The sequence below is a fragment of the Prunus mume genome, linkage group LG5, assembly GCF_029339155.1.
Source record: "Prunus mume cultivar Tortuosa linkage group LG5, ASM2933915v1, whole genome shotgun sequence".
NCBI classification, from domain to species: domain Eukaryota; kingdom Viridiplantae; phylum Streptophyta; class Magnoliopsida; order Rosales; family Rosaceae; genus Prunus; species Prunus mume.
The window spans coordinates 22,594,040-22,614,504 of record NC_142702.1 but is presented as its reverse complement, the minus strand read 5'-3'; the positions used below and the strand labels follow the sequence as shown (position 1 = coordinate 22,614,504).

General features: G+C 36.4%; 5 protein-coding genes across 9 annotated transcripts; 3 read left to right on the top strand and 2 right to left on the bottom strand.

Annotated features, from left to right (window-relative positions):
• Window positions 1-266: 266 nt before the first annotated feature.
• LOC103332205 (calcineurin B-like protein 7) lies at window positions 267-2,821 on the bottom strand. 4 transcript variants are annotated; one of them, XR_016127304.1, is made up of 8 exons: window positions 2,523-2,816; window positions 2,346-2,428; window positions 2,168-2,224; window positions 1,826-1,934; window positions 1,668-1,720; window positions 1,069-1,149; window positions 722-986; window positions 267-638 (listed from the first exon to the last, which is right to left on the bottom strand). XR_016127304.1 is itself a non-coding variant. In XM_008234926.2 (8 exons), exons 1-8 carry the CDS (start codon window positions 2,623-2,625, stop codon window positions 590-592), a joined length of 648 nt encoding a protein of 215 aa, XP_008233148.1. In that variant the 5' UTR covers window positions 2,626-2,810; the 3' UTR covers window positions 267-589. The 4 variants fall into 4 exon arrangements, 3 of the variants coding, with proteins under 3 accessions (XP_008233148.1, XP_008233147.1, XP_088909292.1); XM_008234926.2 differs by having other exon boundaries at window positions 874-986; window positions 2,523-2,810; XM_008234925.2 differs by having other exon boundaries at window positions 267-986; window positions 2,523-2,815.
• Window positions 2,822-3,035: 214 nt separating this feature from the next.
• Window positions 3,036-5,924, bottom strand: LOC103332206 (Acid phosphatase/vanadium-dependent haloperoxidase-related protein). Of its 2 annotated transcripts, XM_089053165.1 has the most exons (3): window positions 5,075-5,924; window positions 3,792-3,966; window positions 3,036-3,174 (listed from the first exon to the last, which is right to left on the bottom strand). In XM_089053165.1, exons 1-2 carry the CDS (start codon window positions 5,792-5,794, stop codon window positions 3,805-3,807), a joined length of 882 nt encoding a protein of 293 aa, XP_088909291.1. In that variant the 5' UTR covers window positions 5,795-5,924; the 3' UTR covers window positions 3,036-3,174; window positions 3,792-3,804. The 2 variants fall into 2 exon arrangements, with proteins under 2 accessions (XP_088909291.1, XP_008233149.2); XM_008234927.2 differs by lacking the exon at window positions 3,036-3,174 and having other exon boundaries at window positions 3,387-3,966; window positions 5,075-5,920.
• Window positions 5,925-8,474: 2,550 nt separating this feature from the next.
• On the top strand, window positions 8,475-13,612 carry LOC103332207 (phragmoplastin DRP1A). Its single transcript, XM_008234928.3, has 16 exons — window positions 8,475-8,692; window positions 8,778-8,841; window positions 8,921-9,025; window positions 9,124-9,225; window positions 9,492-9,542; window positions 9,617-9,678; window positions 9,836-9,926; window positions 10,367-10,431; window positions 11,036-11,230; window positions 11,393-11,512; window positions 11,611-11,681; window positions 11,770-11,995; window positions 12,190-12,240; window positions 12,430-12,658; window positions 12,754-12,893; window positions 13,201-13,612. Exons 1-16 carry the CDS (start codon window positions 8,564-8,566, stop codon window positions 13,327-13,329), a joined length of 1,830 nt encoding a protein of 609 aa, XP_008233150.1. The 5' UTR covers window positions 8,475-8,563; the 3' UTR covers window positions 13,330-13,612.
• A 112-nt stretch (window positions 13,613-13,724) lies between these two features.
• On the top strand, window positions 13,725-16,870 carry LOC103332209 (medium-chain-alcohol O-fatty-acyltransferase-like). The gene is made up of 7 exons (XM_008234933.2): window positions 13,725-14,298; window positions 14,663-15,247; window positions 15,497-15,563; window positions 15,697-15,806; window positions 15,900-16,109; window positions 16,304-16,441; window positions 16,536-16,870. Exons 1-7 carry the CDS (start codon window positions 13,996-13,998, stop codon window positions 16,692-16,694), a joined length of 1,572 nt encoding a protein of 523 aa, XP_008233155.2. The 5' UTR covers window positions 13,725-13,995; the 3' UTR covers window positions 16,695-16,870.
• Window positions 16,871-18,359: 1,489 nt separating this feature from the next.
• Window positions 18,360-20,200, top strand: LOC103332210 (uncharacterized). Its single transcript, XM_008234934.3, has 2 exons — window positions 18,360-18,628; window positions 19,063-20,200. The coding sequence occupies exons 1-2, from the start codon at window positions 18,389-18,391 to the stop codon at window positions 19,699-19,701; spliced, it is 879 nt and encodes a 292-aa protein (XP_008233156.2). The 5' UTR covers window positions 18,360-18,388; the 3' UTR covers window positions 19,702-20,200.
• Window positions 20,201-20,465: the final 265 nt, after the last annotated feature.

Genomic DNA, 20,465 nt, shown 5'->3' with positions numbered 1-20,465 from the left:
TTTGAGAATATGCTAAAGTTCGTGGATCAAGCATAATTATGTTTTTGGACTTTACAATAAGGGCAAGTTGGGCCCGTTGAAGATTAGCTTTTGGGCTTCGCGATCGGCTCTTTTTCTTTTTTCTTAATGAGAAAAGAGAAAAATGAGAAGATTCGAACTTGAGACAACTTTAATTGTAACTTGTAACTTGACATGTTGATAAACTGTACATGGTTGAGTCTGGTTCAAAATGGAAAACAAAAACAGAAAAGAAGGGGGCATGATACTTTTCTAGAATTTGCAGTATTTATGATGCTATACATTTGAGAACATTTTGGTTTTGACCTTACAAATCAGTGAAATTCAACCAAAATATGAACAACTAAGATATATAGAATTAGAATCTCCGTGTCCATGGTGGTCTATCAGTATAGAAGCTCTCAAGCAGTGAAGCTATATTTACACTGTACATTTGGCCTGTTTTACTGTGATGAGCATCCTCTTTCATCTTTTGTCGGCAAAACTTTTCCAAACAGGATAGTGCATGCTTCTCCATATTCTATATTCCATGCTGCAATATTTCTGGCTTCATGTCTATAATTCGGATATTTTATGCTTTAGAGTTCAGCACAAAGCTGGGAAATGCTAGAGATATGTCCCTGAAAGTGCATATGGAAATATCAAAACTAAAATCCAAAGAAAATCACACCTGCAAACAGAAAAGGAGATGACAATTCTAAACTTTTCGAAAAACTTGAAGGCCAGTGAATCTGCATTCTAAATCCAGATGCTTGCAGTGCAATACATAACGGGGATGATCTAAAAAATGCAGGACTTGCTCAGCTGTGTATTTCCAAACACCAGACAAGGTTTGCAGAATGTAGGACAACATACATCAAGTATGGAAGAGTCATATTTTTCAATAGAGAAGGATTATCTACTACGTATTCCTTCCACTCTTCTTTGTCAATCCTGCCATCTGCTTTCCTATCTGCTTCCGTGAATGTCTGTGACATTGGTATAAGAAAGTATGATCATCGAGACTGAAAATGGAGTAAGTGCAATTATCAAGTGGAGTCAAATCCATACCTTCTCCACAATCATTTCAACAATATCATCTGAAAGAATCAAATCAGATTCGTTCAAAAGAGCAAGCACCATCTCCTTCAACTGGTTTTAACACAGGGGCTTTATGTCACTTAAAAGCAAAAGTCATGAACATGAAAGATAACTATTAAGAAATTTGATCTCTTCATATTATTTGTATTCAGAAAATAGTGATCGTCCGCAGGGCTGATGAATGAGGACTGGATCACTCTTTCAATCGTGAAAACAAAGTTAGATCAAAGACCAGAATGTAAGGTGCTGGTTCTACAATTGTTCTAGCTTTCTGTAGTTCATTAAATAGTTAGCTGCTATATGAGTACCTTAATTTAGAGACAAATTTATGCATAAACACTTGTTACTAAAAATAAACAGAACATGATGATGATTTTTAGGTTATACTTCAAAGTATGAGGTCTTAACTAAGCTGATTTAATTAATTTGACTAACCAATTATTACAATCAAGAATATCTATCTGTCTTCAATAGAAATCAAGTCCACAGGAAAATGAAAAACTTGTACCCCAAGATCTTTTAACTCAATGAACAACCAAGAGCAAAAAGTAAGAATCCAATGTATTTACCTCCTCACGCTCGATGTAACCAGTGTGCCTCAAATCATACAACTTAAAAGCATCTGCCACACAGATATACCCATTTTAGTGTCCACATATGAGTTAGAAAGTACTGTGGCAGAAGATTTCAAAGGCCAGGGAATTAAAATCATGAGTCTAGTTCTTACATGTAATTTTGACTGCATCAGGAGTTTTTGGGTGGAAAACACTCAATGTTTGAACAAATTCTTCAAACTCTATATGACCATTGTTATTGACGTCGAAAAGATCAAATACCTACAAAGCATGGCAGAACATAATTTTTTTAGGAATGAGAGTCTTAATGAAATTAGAGCTCTATATCATATGGAGCTTTATCCAAAACCAGGTTCTGTAAATCGAAATCGCTGCATTTCATAAAGTCTTTCCTCTGGTACATGAAAAAAGAAAAAGAAAAAAATCTGGCAGTCATCTTAAAAAGTGAAAAAGAAAAAAGAAAAAAGAAAAAAAACAAGATTAAGACCATATACCCTGTCCAAGAAGAGGTTTTTACTGCTATTTTGCAAAAGTGCAAGCTGGAGTTCTTCCTATTAATCAAAATTAATCTAAAATTAGTTCAAAGCACGACAGATTATAAATTAATACATGATTCACATAATATTCATTTCAAGAAGAATTAAAACACCAGAAGGAGGAAATTAAGCACACCTTGTGTATAAAGCCATCTTTAACTACAGAACTGCTGAGTTTCTTAAACAGCTCATACAAAGACTCCACCTCACTCACAGAAACTGCCAAATGCCAAAACATAAATGGATCATCAGATTTCCACACTTGAATGCAAGAACAGCAGGATGCTCCAATCAATGTTCAAATTAAACTCACAGGGGGTTTTGGAAGCAAGAACAGCAGGATGCTCCAACCCAGATTCTGGTTTGGCATTTTGGCCAACTTTGGCTCTCTCTTTCTTTGAGTTGCAGCAACCCATTCAACCTTCTTCTTCTTTTTTCCTGCGAGTTTCTGAACTTCAATCTTTTCTGTTGCTCCTTGAATTGACTGGTGGAAAATCTCTTTATGGTTCTTATGGTGGATTTAAGCCAAAATTGGAGACTTATACTTGTCTTGTTTAATTAATCTATGCAAACTGTATTGTGTTGGTCAAACGCCCGTTGGTCAGTGCGAGCCCGAGGTTACTTGCCATTCTATTATTTGATGACATAACGGACAGAAATTTCGTTGATATAAGACATATTGCTTATTGTTGTTATTTCTGAAATATAATGTTGAAAGCGATTACAAGTTCGAGTCTCCCTCATCTTTATAAATTATAATATTTTACTACTGAGACATATCGATAAGATGTAAGATGGTGAGTAAGGGCTGGGGAAATTATTTTATTCATTTAGAATCTACAACTTCCTTATCTTCCTCCCTCGGTGCCGCATTACATGAGCTGGAACAGCGGGCTTATCTAACTTCGTTATATCTTTCATGACGCTAACTTGGATTCCTTGGTAGATTACGGCCATTCTGTTTCCTGAAGGGAGAGCAATTTAGTTTTACATAAACTTTTGAAGAGCATGGAGTGTCATGTGGTTTTCTTCCGTTGATCCAACAAAGTTTAAAAACAAATGTTGATAAATACACGACCTCTAAATGCATAGGCTCGGGTTCTATTATCCATGTTGGTCGGAATTATTGGTAAAAGGAAATAATCTTGCAGCTACTTCCATGGAGGAAATGCCAACGTGGTAAACTATTCACTTATATACAAATTGCATGCAAATTTACAGCACAGTCCTTTGAAGGCAAATTTCTGGCCAACATTTTTGGAATTCTGCAACATCATAAAGCAAATTATCTGGCCTGGGACCTTCCAAAGCAATTAGCAAAGTCTCTGAAATTTCTAACTACGGATGGCAAGATAGTTATGTAAGCTTGCTTCATGTCTAGGATCTCTGTATACATTTTTCAAATCTGTTTATAGTCAGGCATGGCTCTAAACAGTTGCGGAGGTACAAAATAACATTTCTGTCGTCAACTTTGTGAACCAAATTCTATCTGATATTGAATGAAGAAATCGAGTACAATCATTTCTGTGGCCATGTCAACACTAGAATGGTGTGTGTGTCAACACAATCTGACCAAAATTACCTGCAAAGTCAGCTCAGGTAGCAACCAAGCTTCCCTGACAACAAACACAAGCGACTATGATGCCGAGGAGAGCTCCAGCAATAACCTGTGAGGGAGTGTGGCCAAGCAGTTCCTTGAGCTTCTTTTGGCTGATGGGATGCCCTTCGAACAAGTACTCAACGACTATATTAAGAACCTGTGTCATCGCAGTCACAAATATTCACAAGAAAATCAAAATACAACACCGGTAAGTCAAATAACACACACATACACCAAAAAGAGAATGGTCTTTGGCAAGTAAGGGAAACTAGTAAATAACTAAGCAACCTACCAGAACTATACGATGACTAATTGCACGATTGCTCAGAATACAGAGGATTTGCAGAATTTATAAGATGCCAGCAAAATTTAAATTTGGTTGCCATTTGGGATGAGAAGGAAAATCAACAAAGATTATGACTACAAGGCTGCAAAATTTTGATTGTCTTCTCATTCATAAAATTTTAGCATTAATATCACCTTAGATTTGTGATTTTTTCCTAGGTTCAATTCCATGAAAATTCAGAAGTGAAAATTTTCCTAGTTATTAGACCTGACCCAATGCTACATGCCCTCCTATAAACTCTGTGACACATTAACCACAGAAGTTGTAGTTTTCTCTGTTTCTTCACCTTTTAAACACCCAGAAAAGCATGAGGGACCTTCTTTATTTTTAGGATCAATGGGACCTGACACAAATTGTTTACTCTCACAACAGGCATAAATCCTATAGCAACTTGTTTAGAGAAAACTAAAAAGTACTACTCACATACATTGCACATTCAACAGGCCAGTCAGAGAGAACTATTAAACATAACTGAACTTGTGATTAAAGAGAGGCCTGTAACTCAAACATCAAATTAAAATGAAAGGATATCGAATTGCGCTTTGGCACTTCAGTTTCATGAATTCTCTCATGGCTCATTGCTTTCAGAAGACATATCTGGATGAGGATAATGGGTCGTATGGCTCCACGACAATGATGCAAAATCTATCATCTACCTCACGATGTAACATTATTACTTTAAACCCCAACATTTAGACCAAGAGTTCCAAGTGCAACGAATGACCAACCAAACCAAGGTCTTAATCAATTAACTCTCAACCTTCCAATTTGTTAATCATATTCAACTGCCATATTACACTAATCAATCATCACAAATGCCTGTCAATAAAACCCAGCTTGCAAAACAAACATCCCGAAAGAAAAAGATTCAATATGTTATAGATATACAAAATAGAAAGAACCCAAATTGACTTCTTACCTCTGCTTGCATACCAGCATGTCGTCGAACACCAATAGCATCATACATAACAATGAGACTGAACCCCAAACAAACAGGAAAAAGCGAGTCTGCAACACCATGACAAAGAGCCACAGAGGTCGTCAAAGCCGTGCACAACGCCGAGTGCGACGAAGGCATGCCTCCAGAAGCATACAATATTCTAAAATCCCATTTCCTCTCCACAAAGAAATTCAACAACACCTTTGTCGACTGTGCCATAAACCACGCGAACAAGCCCGAAACAAAGGTCGGATTCGCAGCCAATTGAGCCACGAAAGGACTAATTTTTACTTTGGCATTGGATGTCACGCTTAACAAAGCAACTCCAATCCCGCTATTATGTAAAAAATCATTATTTTTTTCATGTACAACACACTCCGTGCCTCTGTAAGCCTGTAAGAAAGAAACCCACTTCTGGGTTCGTGAAGAAGCTAAAACTCTGATGCTTTGGAGGACTGGGACCAAGAACCAGATGGGATTTAAGGGAAAGTTATGAGAATCCCATATGAATTTTGGGCGTCTGGGATTGGAAGGAGGTATATGAGAGCAAGAGATTGAAGATGTTGATTTTCTGAGTTTTTTTAAGTGAGAGAATCTGAAGAAGGAGAAGTGTGTTGTGGTGGTGTGAAGGGGCTGTTGGGTCTGTGATGGGCTGAGCTTGAAGGAACTGAATGCGTGCTTTGTTACAACTGAGTCCATGTGAGGCCTTTGGTTTCAGTCAGCATTTCAGAGAGAGCAATTTACAGGCATTGTGAATCGCTCTGGAAGCATGAGAATGGAGGAAAGCGGAATTTATGAGCTGGAGAGGACTGGTATTTATATGGGAGGAGAATTTGTGGCAGGGAAAAAGCCCTTTTTGGGTCATTTTAACGATTTTGCCCTTGGACATCCAAATGAGGAAGGAATATGCTAGAGACTCTTGAGAGTACATTTTCCACATTTTGGATTTTCTTGGAAATTGAATAGGCATCTCTTCCCGAACTTTCTTCAGGAGTGGTTTTTTTTTTTTAATTACTTTAATTAGTCTTTTTTAATTACTTTAATCATTTGAGTGTCTTAATTAAATTTCTTCATAGTCCAAGAACCCTATTCATTACTATTAAGCCCCATTTGGTTCACGAAATGAATTTGAGGGTAAATCATTTCCCATATCATTTCCTAAGGAATGAGAAATGGAAGATTTCTTTCCCACGTTTGGTAATGCTAGGAAAGTAACTGGGAGATAACACTTTATTTCCTTTCCCATATTTGTTTTGAGTAGGAATGGAAAACAAAGTTTGTACAAATTTTCAATTATACCCATATTAATTTTATTTTTATTTTTATAAAGAATGCATTTAATAATATATTGTAATTCTAAATTGTTAATGAGGACAAAATAGTCATAAAAAATGTGTATTTAATGTTTGTTCATTTCCCCAAACTTTTTCATGATGAGGAAAAACAAAACCCAAGTTGGGAATATAACTTCACTTTCTATGGGCTAGGCAATGATTTCTTATTCCTGGACTTACCAAACATGGGAAAGTAATTGATTTCTCATTCATAAGTCTCCTTTTCCATGAACCAAACGGGGCCTTAGGCCATTACTTGTATTTGTTGTCCATTTTTTAATTTTTTACCTTTCTAGAGTTATTATCCGTATAAAGATTTAAGCACTTTCACGTTTAATAATGTATTATACATGTATACACGTATTTTTTACAAAAAAAAATTTATTAAGACACACGAAATTCAAGTATTATACATATAATTCTCACATATTATTGATTAAAAATAATATATATATATATATATATATGAGTAATGATACACTTACCACATTTATATCACACATTTTCATACCACCTTATGTGGCAGATGAAGTGGACAATTACATTAATTAAAAAGTGTCAATAAATCATAAAAGTTAAGAAAACTTTAAATTAATTTTAATTGATGTATTGTTCACCTCATCTGTCATATAAGGTGGTATGAGAATGAGGTATACAAATGTGGTAAAAGTAGCATTATTCAAAAAAAAAATATATATATATATATATATATATACATGGTATAGCCGCACGGCCATACTCAGTTTTTAATTGTTTTAAAAATTAGTAGGGCCGCCCGGCTCTACTCTTCTTAAATTTTTTTTAAATAGTATAGCCGCGCGGCTTTATTGTTTTGACACGTGGCGCATAGGCGCTCGGTGGCTCTCTCTCTCTCTCTCTATACACACACACACATATATATATATATATAGTAGAGCCGCCCGGCTATACTAGATTTTTTAAGAAATAGTATAGCCGCCCGGCTTTACTGTGGCTCATCTTTTTATATATATAACGTATAGCCACACGGCTATACTGTTTAAAAAGAAAAATTAATCTTGGAAATTTTGCCGGCATAGACCTTGCCAACATACAAGAGAAGTGAGGTTGGAAGGTTTTGTTGATGGATGAGTTTCTCTTTGCATCTTTCATAGGTACCCCATTCCCATTGAAAAACTAAATCGATTCTCTAATATGTTGCGCAAAATTTGTAGAATCTAAATTATATCTCATCTTAAACTCTAATCCACCAAATAAATTCTACTTTTTGATCTACGAAGTTGGATAAAAGCTAATACAAATATTTTGTTTGATGTATTTGATCATACGACTCAACTTAAACTTCATATCTAACAATACTCCCTTGTCCGGATTTTTTTTTCCGTTGTAACATAGTTCATTGTTGATAAAGGGTAACAAGTATATGTGATTTTTTATAATATATTGAGACCAATATGTGTTATTATAATACATAAAAATCAACCTCACTGTGTGAAAGCTTGTAAGTCTAGTGTTTTTTTTATGGATTACTCATGTGTTTACTAATCATATGTGAATGAAAGCTTAAGCACCACAAAATATTAACACTCTTTATCATGGATGATATAATTGTTGGAGAAACGACCCATCAAGAGTCCATTTTTTACTTATTGTACCAAGTGAGGAGGCTACAATGGGAAGTTTAAAGTGAAGAGGCTATTTAAGGAGGCCAATCTCACCATCAAAACATTTAAAATGTTTAAGTCTCATGATTTCTTTACATTTGTTAATGGTGAGATTGACCTCCCTAAATAGTCTCCTCACTTTAAACTCCTTATTATAGCCTCCCCATAAAGGTCACTAGAAACATTGGGCTCACATAGACTTCGTTTAAAGCCCATTAAATTATCAGCGGTAGAATCGGTCACACCTCGCTTGGGCTAAACCCAAAAACTTACCCAATTTTTAAACTTGATAGAATACTAATTTTCGCACCAACGACCCAAGATTCCATTTCCCGTCGTTTCGTTCTCCGACTTCCAATCCAAATTTCTGTTATATCTCTTTCTCTCTCTCTCTCTCTCTCTCTCTCTCTCTCTCTCTCTCTCTCTCTCTCTCTCTCTCTCGACTGATCCGACTCGACTCGACTCACCGATCCCACTCGTTCATCCATCCAATGGAGAATCTGATATCTCTGGTGAATAAAATACAGAGGGCGTGCACAGCTCTCGGCGACCATGGCGACGAGAGCGCCATGCCCACTCTCTGGGACTCCTTGCCCTCCATTGCCGTCGTCGGAGGCCAGGTCTCTCCTCTCTCTTATTCTCCAATTCAATCTTCTCGAATCTTCGAAGTTCACAATTCTCACAAATTTTTTTTTTGCTTCGCAGAGCTCCGGCAAGTCGTCGGTGTTGGAGAGCATTGTTGGCAAGGACTTTCTTCCTCGTGGTTCAGGTACGCAGTTGTTTTTAGTTTCTTACGCGAACGTGTTGATTATGCGTTTCGTATTCTGATTCGAAGACGTTCTGCGCAGGGATTGTTACGCGTCGTCCTCTGGTTTTGCAGCTGCATAAGATCGATGAAGGAAGAGAATACGCAGAGTTTATGCATCTCCCAAGGAAGAGGTTCACTGATTTTGGTACATTCTTCTTCTTCCTTATTATTATCTGTGCAGATTGTTTTGGTTTTGTGACTTTCGTCGTTGATGTCAAAATCTTGTATTTTTTCTATTTGTAGCTGCTGTGAGGAAGGAGATATCTGATGAGACTGACAGAGAGACCGGCCGGTCGAAGGCGATTTCAAGCGTCCCAATCCATCTTAGTATTTTCTCCCCTAATGGTGAGATAGAGTTATAGCCAATTTGAATAATTTTAATTTGATGATATTCACAAAAAGAAAGAGAGGTCGTATTCTCCGTGGCTCGCGAAATTGTTCTCTTTATTCATGGTTTTAATTCTATCTCACTAAAATTTTCTCTGTTATCTTCACTGAGCTCACGATAAATTGTTCTCTTTTATAGGTGTTCTTTTTTTCTTCAAGTAATTGCATAGTGCTTTTATTAAAGCTGTTTCGATTTATGTTTATGATTTGTTTGAGCTTGGCAGTTGTGAACTTGACACTGGTTGATCTTCCTGGACTCACAAAAGTAGCTGTTGGTGAGTTATAATTTCCTTTCAACGTTTTCAAAATAGTTAGGACTTAGGAACGTGTTAATTGTGTGGTCTTGTAGATGGTCAACCGGAGGGCACAGTGCAGGACATCGAGGATATGGTTCGGGCCTTCATTGAGAAGGTAATTTGTTTACAGAATTGTTGAGCATATATTTTAGCTATTAGTTTATGAGACTTGCATAATAAAGAAGGGTTTTGATTGGATTTCCTATGTGCTTTTTGTGTTAGTTTTTTTAATTGCGCACTGTATGTCCCTTACTATATGCTTGTTATTGCAGCCCAACTGTATTATTCTGGCAATTTCCCCTGCTAACCAAGATCTTGCTACGTCTGATGCAATTAAGATCTCTCGTGAAGTAGACCCTAAAGGTAAGATTAGTTAAAATTTTGCAGCAGTGATGTGAAAGTAAGCTGAATCGCACAATTTGGAGATCATAGTAACAGTTCGTTTTCATTTAAATTTGTTTTCTATAGATGAACATAATTGTTGTAAACAGTTTTGCAGAAAGAGGTGATCATCTATATTTGAAGTCCAATATCTAAGTTCTAATTTGTGATACTCACCTTTATTGATTTATGTACATAAAACACTACATTACATGTTTCTTGAAACCTTGGTAAACATTAAAGTCAAGATTCCATTTGTTTCACGAGAACCTTACTTAAGTCTTGTTTCCTCTTGTTCAGAGAAATGCACTAGTATTCAATTGGTCAACACGTATATGTCATTAGAAAAGTTGCAGATTAACTTATTAGGAGAAGTTTACCTTTCATGCGCATTGATTTTAAGTTTGGTTTCCAATTCTCAGGGGAGAGGACGTTTGGAGTTCTGACAAAGATTGATCTTATGGACCAGGGTACAAATGCAGTTGATGTAAGTTGCTTCCAAATTCATAGCCAACTGGAAAACGGAAAAAAAAAAAAAAAAAAAAGGACCACACCTGTTTGCTTTTAAATGATGTGGAATCAAGTAATTTAGCTACTTGGTGACCTTTTATTGCTTCATTTTCAGAGCCCTTGTTGTGAAGCCTCTTGGTTTGAGTAAAATGTATTGGTGGTGTTCTGTGATGATCAATGACATGCATTTTTTTTTTTTTGTAAGGTTCTTATTTTTGGTTTAGTTTCATTGTGGCATGACTTGTTGGAGTAGGTGAAAGTTGTCGTTAGCTTTATTTTTCCCTTGCAAAGGTAATGAATGGTATTTTCTTATGTTATTGATTTTCAGATATTAGTTTATATTATCTCTTCTGGTATGTCCTGTTTGCAAATGAGATAGTTTAGTTAATTTAGATGAACTTGAAAAGTGAGTAAAAGTTTAGGCTTTCATAATTTTCAAGATGAAGATGATGTTGCACTTAGATGCAGCAACTTTCTTGGCTCTCATCATCTGTTTTGTACTCAAAAGTCTCCTCTCATTTTCACTGTGGCCTCTTCAGAGTTTCTAATTTCCCGGGGTTTATTTTATATTTACTTGTCAGATTTTGGAAGGACGATCATATAAGCTACAGTTCCCTTGGATTGGTGTTGTCAATCGCTCCCAAGCAGACATAAACAAGAGCATCGATATGATTGCTGCTAGGCGTAGAGAGCGTGAATATTTTGCAAGTAGCGCAGAGTACAGGCATCTTGCAAACAGGATGGGTTCTGAGCATTTAGGAAGGGTGCTTTCTAAGGTATGCAGGTTTGTTCTCCTAAATACATTACATATGGTTCAATTGTTGTTGAAGTTTGATGCACAAGAATTGGTCTTTGAGATTGTTAATTTTAGGGAAGCACATTTTTATTTTGTTCCACCGACACACATCTTACTAGCACAAAATGTGTCAAATTTTTAGCATTTGGAAGTTGTCATCAAATCACGAATTCCAGGCCTTCAATCTCTCATCAGCAAAACTATTGGTGAACTAGAATCAGAACTAAGCCGACTTGGGAAGCCCATTGCTGCTGATGCTGGAGTAAGAATATACATACGCATTTTTCTCTGTCTCATCCGTTTCCTTTTTATCTTGCTAATTAATGCTTACGTAATTTGATCTCTACTTTCGACATGCAGGGAAAATTATATGTGATCATGGAAATATCTCGTACTTTTGATCAGATATTTAAAGAACATCTCGATGGCGTGTATGTTTCCTGCTAGCATATTGTCCTATTTGATTTTTTTTTCATCTCATGTTAATTTCTTATTCAACCTTGGGTTCAATTTCTGCAGGCGCTCTGGTGGTGAGAAAATTTATGGTGTGTTTGATAATCAATTTCCAGCTGCTTTGAAGCGGTTGCAATTTGACAAGCAACTTTCAATGGATAACATCCGAAAGCTAATTACTGAAGCAGATGGATATCAGCCTCATCTAATTGCTCCTGAACAAGGATACCGTCGCCTTATTGAATCTTCACTGATATGCATAAGAGGTCCTGCAGAGGCGGCTGTTGATGCGGTATGCGTACATATCTTCACCTGTAATCTCCCTAGGCACTTAAACCTCGGGAATTTTTGTTGAAGAATATAAAATCCCATGTTGGAAACTTTAAAAAAACAAATGCAACATATAAGTGAGTGGTTCATTACATAACATATATTCTATGTCAGTGCCTTAAACGATTTGCTTGATATGTTTTCTCCCGATTTCAGGTTCATGGTATATTGAAGGATTTGGCACAGAAGTCTATAAGTGAGACAACGGCAAGTCCCTCAACATCACCTTGAATTCTTGAATTGCCTATAAAATATCCAAAATGTTCTTAGGTTTTAGAAATTGAGTTAAAACCAAGATTGACAGAGAGAAAAAATACTTTCGTTAATTTTTCCCTAATACAATCTTTTATTTTTAATTGAACGGTTCTTCCATGGCATATATATATATATATGCAGGAACTAAAGCAGTATCCCCCTTTAAGAGTGGAAGTTGCAAATGCAGCTTTTGAGTCGCTGGAAAGGATGAAAGAAGAAAGCAAGAGAGCCACTCTGCAGCTGGTTGATATGGAGTGTGGTTACTTGACTGTTGACTTCTTCCGCAAGCTTCCTCAAGATATTGAGAAGGGTGGAAATCCCACAGTCTCACTTTTCGATCGATACAATGATTCATACCTCCGCCGGGTTGGTGAGTTTGCTTCAACTTTGACCTTGACTTTCTCACTCTAATGCTATGCTACTTTGACTTTCACCATGGTTTCTTTGTATTTTTGAAACAAACAGGACACAATGTCTTGAACTATGTCAACATGGTTTGCTCGAGTTTAAGAATTGCTATTCCAAAGTCCATTGTCTACTGCCAAGTACGAGAGGCCAAACGCTGCTTGCTCGATCATTTCTTCGCAGAGTTGGGTGCAAAGGAGGTGAGGTTTCAATACATGAGACACACAGAAATATTTTTTAAATAATATTAAAAGAGAGAAAACCTAGCTGGATTGTATTAAAGTAACTAGTCTCTTGACACGAGCAAAAACGTGTGCCAATTTGACTAATTACATAAAAATATGAACAAATATTTATGTGGTATTTGAAAGAAACCTAAAATTATAAAGTGGATAACGAATTTTGTCAGTTATTTCTCTCTCAATCAAATATTTATTGAATTTTTGAATGTTTCACCGTTTCGGGCTTTATACAGAGAACATGTATTTAATCAATATTTATTTGCAGGCAAGGCAGTTGGCTAAGTTGCTGGATGAGGACCCAGCAGTGATGCAGCGGCGGACGTCCCTTGCAAAGAGGCTAGAGCTGTACAGAAGTGCTCAGTCTGAGATTGAAGCAGTTGCTTGGTCCAAGTAGGGAAGGGAGGTCTGGTTGGTTAATTTTCTTTGCTAGGAGGGGTTAGAAATTGGTCAGTAAATAGGATGGCAGCAGTAATTCTTTTAATTCACATGATTTACCATTCCTTTATTCATTAATTACCATGACGAAAGAAAGAGCGATTAGCTTTATAGCTTTTTGCCTTTGGCTTCCTGGCTTAGCCATGATCAGCTCTGATTTGTATCCACGGTTTGTTTTGCACGTTCTTTCTATTGGCTTAATTTTCTTATTAACAAAGAGCTGATTAAAGTTTTTACTTTTATATATTTTCTTACCCTACACTGAGAAATTATTTTAAAAAAAAAGGTTCGGTGGTCAAACTTCAAAGCCACCTGGATCATGACATTGCTGGAGATTGTACCGCGTGGCCATAGGGTAAACGAAAACCGCATCCGGAAACCTTGATGATCAGGATCTGGATCAGGACTTACATCACACGGTTATTGTTCTCTAGTGAGAAATTAATTACCGATTGTTTTCTACTTCAGCAAAAGACACATAAATCGGTCAGCAACTCACCTGTAAATCATAATGACTTGATTATCCAAAAAGTTAAAGGAAAAAAAAAGGTAAAAAAAATAATATATTGTGTATATATATAATCCTGAGCCTGCAGGCATGCATTACCCTGAAGCCTAAATAAAAATGGAGACTGAGGTAGGTGTTAGGTTGAGGAAGCCAGCTCCTATAAAAATGAAGAGAGCAAAGGAGGAGGAGGAGGGAAGAAGAGATGGAGGAGTAGCTGGCGTGGACATAAGGAACTGCAACAAGGAGATGATGAATGTGGAAGAAGAGCCACTGAGCCCAGCGGCTCGTTTGTTCCATGAACCAAACTTCAACCTGCATATTGTAGCAATCATGGGGGGCAAGACTAGGATTTACCCTGAGGTTTTTAAGGCCAACTTGCCCCACACTTTGCTCAGGCACCCTCGCTTCTCTAGTTTACTGGTAAATATTTACTATCCAAACAAAACTCAAATGATTTAAGTTCATATGATCACATGATGTCACTTATGTATGCATATATGTTATATTAATTACATCCAACGTAGCACATGGAAATGTTTTTATGACCAAAAAGTTTTATTAAAAATCACAGTGGTTCTTGATAAAGTACTTTGAAGTGTTTTTTTGGAGAAGCACATGAAAGTGTTTTTATGATATCGAAAAGTTAGTTGTGATAAGTTTTTTTAGCACTTTTAAAAGCAACCCCAAACATGTTGATAATTTAGATATTATTTAGAACTTCTATGTCTTAACCTCTAATAAGCTTTCTCTTCTTAATTTTGGTGCCACTTACTATACAACACAGGTCGTGGATGAGAAAAATGGAGGAAAGATGAAATGGGTCAGAACGGAGGTGGATCTAGACAAGCACATAATTATTCCAGACCTGGATCCAAACATGGAGTCACCAGACCAATTTGTTGAAGACTACATCTACAACCTCAGCAAGACAACCATTGACAAGTCAAAGCCACTGTGGGACCTACACCTCCTCAACCTCAAAACCTCCGAGGCAGAGGGCACTGGCATTTTCAGAGTCCACCACTCTCTTGGCGATGGCACGTCTCTCATGTCTCTTCTGCTCGCTTGCACCCGCCAAATCTCAAACCCTGAGGCTCTCCCAACCATTCCAGTGAAGAAGCAGAAAGATGATGATAAGAGGGTTTTTAACAGAGGATTTTCGTGGTGCATCTTTGGGGCTTGGTGGGTTTTGAAGTTGTTTTGGAATACTTTTGTTGATGTATTCATGTTTATGTTGACTGCGTTGTGCTTGGAGGACACAAAGACTCCTCTTAAAGGTCCCCCAGGCAGTGAGTTCAACCCTCGACGATTTGTTTATCAAACTCTGAGTTTGGACGACATGAAGCTGATAAAGAATGCAATGAACTTGGTAAGTAAATTTCTCTAAACTATGAATTAACGGAAACATGATCAATTTAATAAATTCGATAGAATAATACTAGAAGGATCATATATATTACGTCAACTACTATGATAAACTGTTAATTAAAATATCAACTGCCGCACCCGCATGAATTCTGCTAATGTGATTATTCTAGCATTACTCTGATTCGATTACGTGTCCTTCCTCACTAGTTGAACTTCATATCTAATGTTCAAGTGTTTATGAATTTTGCAGACCATAAATGATGTTGCTTTGGGTGTCACACAGGCTGGTTTGTCCCGGTACCTCAATAGAAGATATGGTGAACTTCCATCTCTAAAATGCCTTTCAAAAACTCATTGCAATTATTTTAGAATATCATTTTTTTTTAATTTTCTTAAATATTTATGCAATCCATGAATCAAAATTTTCCATTCTTGCATGTGGCCACCTAGGTGACGATGAGAACAAGGACAGTGGAGCTGAGAAGAAAAACAATCTTCCTGAGAAAATTCGCCTCAGATCAACTTTGCTCATTAATATTAGACCAGCTGCAGGAATTCAGGTAAATAATATTGTGTTCGATTTTTCATATATGCAGCTCTCAACATCATAATTTGAAGCTTCAATATTTGTTTTTATATATTTGCGAGTACAGGCTTTAGCTGATATGATGGAGAAGAACACAGAAGCAAAATGGGGCAATTGGATTGGTTATGTCCTCCTTCCTTTCACAATTGCTTTAAGAGATGACCCATTAGACTATATTCGAGAAGCCAAGACCACAATTGACAGAAAGAAACATTCTCTTGAAGCCATTTACACCTTCTCCATTGCAGAACTAGTTCTCAAGCTTTTTGGCATTAAGGTATATATATAATGAATCTATCAATTATTCTCTCATCTGAATGTCCGCACGGTAATAATGTTCGGACGTCTGCATAGGAAAATTTCTTATTAATCTATCAGGTATATATATATATATATATATATATATATGTCTCAATTGGGTTTTGTACAAATCAACCTGCTCTAATAAAATAATCCATGTTTAATTAACAGAGGGCGAGTGCTCTATCCCATAGAGTTATTTCTCACACAACAATGTGCTTCTCCAATCTGGTTGGTCCACTTGAGGAAATTGGTTTCTATGGCCATCCAATGGCTTTCCTTGCTCCAAGTTCTTATGGTCAACCACATGTAAGTTTTTTTACATAAAAATTTATCATTAATTATGGGTATAATTAAATGCTTTCATGTAGCATTTGATTAACTAGGACTGATTAATTTACAGGCATTGATGATTAACTTCCAAAGTTACATAAACAAGATGACTATTGTTCTGTCAGTGGATGAAGAGACAATTCCTGATCCCCACCTATTGTGTGATGATATTGTACAATCTCTCAACCTTGTCAAGGAAGCTGTCGTAGCAAGAGGGCTTGTCAAGTAAAAAAAGAAAAGAAAAAAATGGCTTTTTCATTTTATTATTTTTATTATTTTTTGTTTAAGTTTAGGGGAAATAAATGGGGCATGAATTTGTCACACTCCATTGTGATGGTGTGGATGGGATAAGAATGTAAATGCACTCTCACATTTCAGTGCTCATAATCGCTTCTAGAAAATGTGTGCTTATTATAAAGATGTTGAAATTTTCATAAGAAATCCAAGTACTTCTTGAAAAGGCACTTGAAGTTGAGAGTGCTTCTTGAAGAAACACATAACAGGTGATTCTCCATAAACCGCTTCTATAACCTATAAGCATTTCTAAATTTTTCTGCCAAATGTTGTGCTATGAAAATTGTCGCTAACAGATTTTCTGTGAGATAAAGCAATTTGGCGTTTGGTAGATTTTTTTTGTTAAAAGTGTTGTTGGTACTGATTCCTGTATAATCAAAAAATGATTACCGCATAATCATTAAATCGAGGGCTTCTTCGAAACTGATTCATGCATAATTAGAAAATAAAAGCACCTCATTAGCTACTTTCCCTTATAGTTTTCTCTCACATCAATTTTTAATAATAAGTGATTTCATCATAGACCAAACGGGTTGAGCTTCTCAAATTAAAAAAAAAATCATTTATCACCCCAAATAAGTAATGCTAAACGGGCACTTAGGGCTAGTTTGGCATTGCTGTGCTATGAAAATAATCGCTGTCAGATTTGCTGTGAAAGAAATCAGCTGTTAGAGAAAACAGTTTGGGGTTTGGTAAAATTTTTGTTAAAAGTGTTGTTGATGTTGATTTTACGCATAATCAGAAAATGATTGCTGCATAATCATTAAACCCAACATCTCTTCAAAACTGATTCCTGCATAATCAGAAAATGAAAGCACCTAATTAGTTGCTTTCCATTATAGCTTTCTCTCACAGCAATTTTTAACAATAAGTGATTTTTTCGCAGTTTACCAAACGGGTTGGGCTTCTCAAAATTTTTTAAAAATCACTTATCACCCCAAATAAGCAATGTCAAACTGGCACTTAGTAGTCCTTCCAAAAGCACTTCCAAACATTTTCAACCCAATGTCAAAGTATCACTAAGTTTAAGCTTAAACTTCTTAAACTAATTACATCTATTTTTTCGCTTGAAAAAGTGAACTAAACATCACAACTTGTACACTCGTAAATTATTTTTTATTTTTTATTTTTCTTGAACAAGAAAAGTGAACAATTTAATTTCAAGTCTTCAACTTGGTTGCAGCAAACTTGTCAAATCTTAATGAAATTGACTTAACTTTGATCAACTTTTACCATACTTTATGATTTATATGCTAAGTGGTGAGGCTTCTGTTTTTCTTTCAAACTTGTTATGATATATAAAAGAAAGAAAGAAAAAGCAGAATAAAAGAGAAAAATAAAAATAAAAAGATCAAACAAACCAGTTCAAGAGTAGTCTAAAGAAGCTTCTAGTCAAACTAAGAGTTTGCCATTTTTAGACAAATGAGCAATAGTAATAGCTAATTTTCCCGCACATTTTGCTCTACGGTTTTCAACTAATTAACACGCTTTGACTGCGTATGTTTCCGCGTCCTTCCTCTGCTCCAATCGTACGCTTCTGAAGCACCTTCTCTTATATATTTGTTCAAAACAAACAAACCAAAAACCAAACCAATCAAAACAAACCAAAAAACAAAACAGAAGACATATATGAACAGTAGAGCACAAACAATAAACCAGGACTGCAGTAAACGTTGTAATTTTTGTCCTGTTTCAGAGCAAAAAAAGCGTTCTAATTCCCTGCTTTTGATTGTTTGCGCCCAAGTTTTTTTGCATCTTCTGTTCTTTGTTGGAATTGGAACAAGTTATATTAATCTCATGGGGGCTATGGGGATGATGGATTGGTCTGCAGCTTCTGCTTCAAATGCTTATTTTGATACCCTCAAACTGGTACATTTCTCTGTTTTGTGTTTTATTCAATTTTGTTTCAGAGTATTGGAAACCATGATTGCTTCGATTGATCATTTGGGTTTTTTCATCTTCATGATTTTTGGTATTTCTTAGGGTTTTGTTGCCTTTTGAGATCATTGCAGAAATGATACCATGGAAGCTTTGTCACATACTTTAGTGGTGATAATGTTTTCTTGCAACAAAAATTTGACATGTTACATTGCTCAACTGTAAATCCAATGCACATTCTAAGAAAATTTACTCGATCAATTGCCCAGTTTGACAACATGTCGAGAAGTCAAATAAGATTGCATTTTCAAGGACTATAGTTTTCCAATTTTGAATCTTTTTTCCCTTCATGGTTTGAAGCTTAATGAAGAATGTGAGAAAAACTTTCATATTTGCTAACTCCAAATTCATGTATTAATCTGCAGTGTAATGACCAAAGGAAACAAAGTGACTCATGGAAAACACAAGAGCCAGGGAGCAATGAGTTTGTATCGGCCTTGGCAGCTGGCATGAAAGCCAAGCTCATAGTGGAGGTGGCCTCAAGTGTTTCCCCATCAACAATAGCCTTAGCAGCTGCTGCAAAACACACAGGGGGCAGATTGGTCTGCATTGTCCCAGAGCCAGTTCTCGACGAATCGAAAAAAGTAATCAAAGACTCAGGCCTAAAAGACTTGGTTGAATTCAGGACCGGAGACCCCTCTGAGCTATTGTCAAATTATGAGAACATTGATTTCTCTCTGGTTGATTGCAAGAACGATGAGTACACAAGGCTGCTGCAGTTGCTTGATGTGAATCCTAGAAAATCAGTGGTTGTGGCTAACAACTTGGTTGGTGAAAGAAAAGGGCTGGGAGGACATATGGAAGTGAAGGAGGAAAGGGTTGTGGTAAGGTCCACGAAGCATCCGATAGGGAAAGGGATGGAGGTCACCATGATTGGGAAGAACAAAGAGATTGGAAAGGGAGATTGGGGTGGAGGAAGGAAGAAGAGAAGTGGTAAGAGCAAATGGGTTGTCAAGGTTGATGAGAAGAGTGGTGAGGAGCATATCTTTAGGGTTACTGGCTAAATCACTTTTCATGTCCATTCTTTTGGTGTCAACATGCAAAGGGAAAAAGATGATCAGGATCTCTTCTATCTGTGAACCCTCCAAACAAGTCTCTGCAGTGATCAGATCAGTGGTCTCAAGGTTAAAAATGTCATTGCACACCATCATGAATAAAAGGGCAGGTTGGGGAATTTGCATCCCTCACAGATTTGTTGCCTCAATCTGCACTTCAGGTTCTAGCAAGCAATAATGGTGTTGCATCCAAAATGTTGCCTGAACTTCAACCCTGACTGACTCTACTATTTTTTGTAGTCTCTACTTCTATGTATTGCTTAAAAAGTCATCAATGGTCACTATTGTTCAAGTGTTTTTTTTCAAATTTTCCCTTGTGGTGAGGTTTCTGTCCGTTAGATTTGGTTAATGGCTAAGATGCTTTTGAAAGCAATAAACAAATTATATAAGACCTTCATTATGGTATCTTGTAATACACAACAAGTCAACTTCAAAGTTTCATCATTCATCATATCCATCCATCCATCCATCCATCCATCCATCCATCATCTTATATGACCCACAAATTATCATTTTTTGTTGTTGTTGTTATTGTTGAATTTCCAAATAATAAAATTGCACTATTTTTGCAATTTAATAATGTCTCTCCCAATAAATAAAAGGATTTAATAAATAAACTGTTGAAAGAGACACATTGTTGGAGGGTTAACTTGCAAGAATTGGCGGAATGATGGCAAACCGCTGTAGGATGTCATGTTGTAAATCTTTGATTT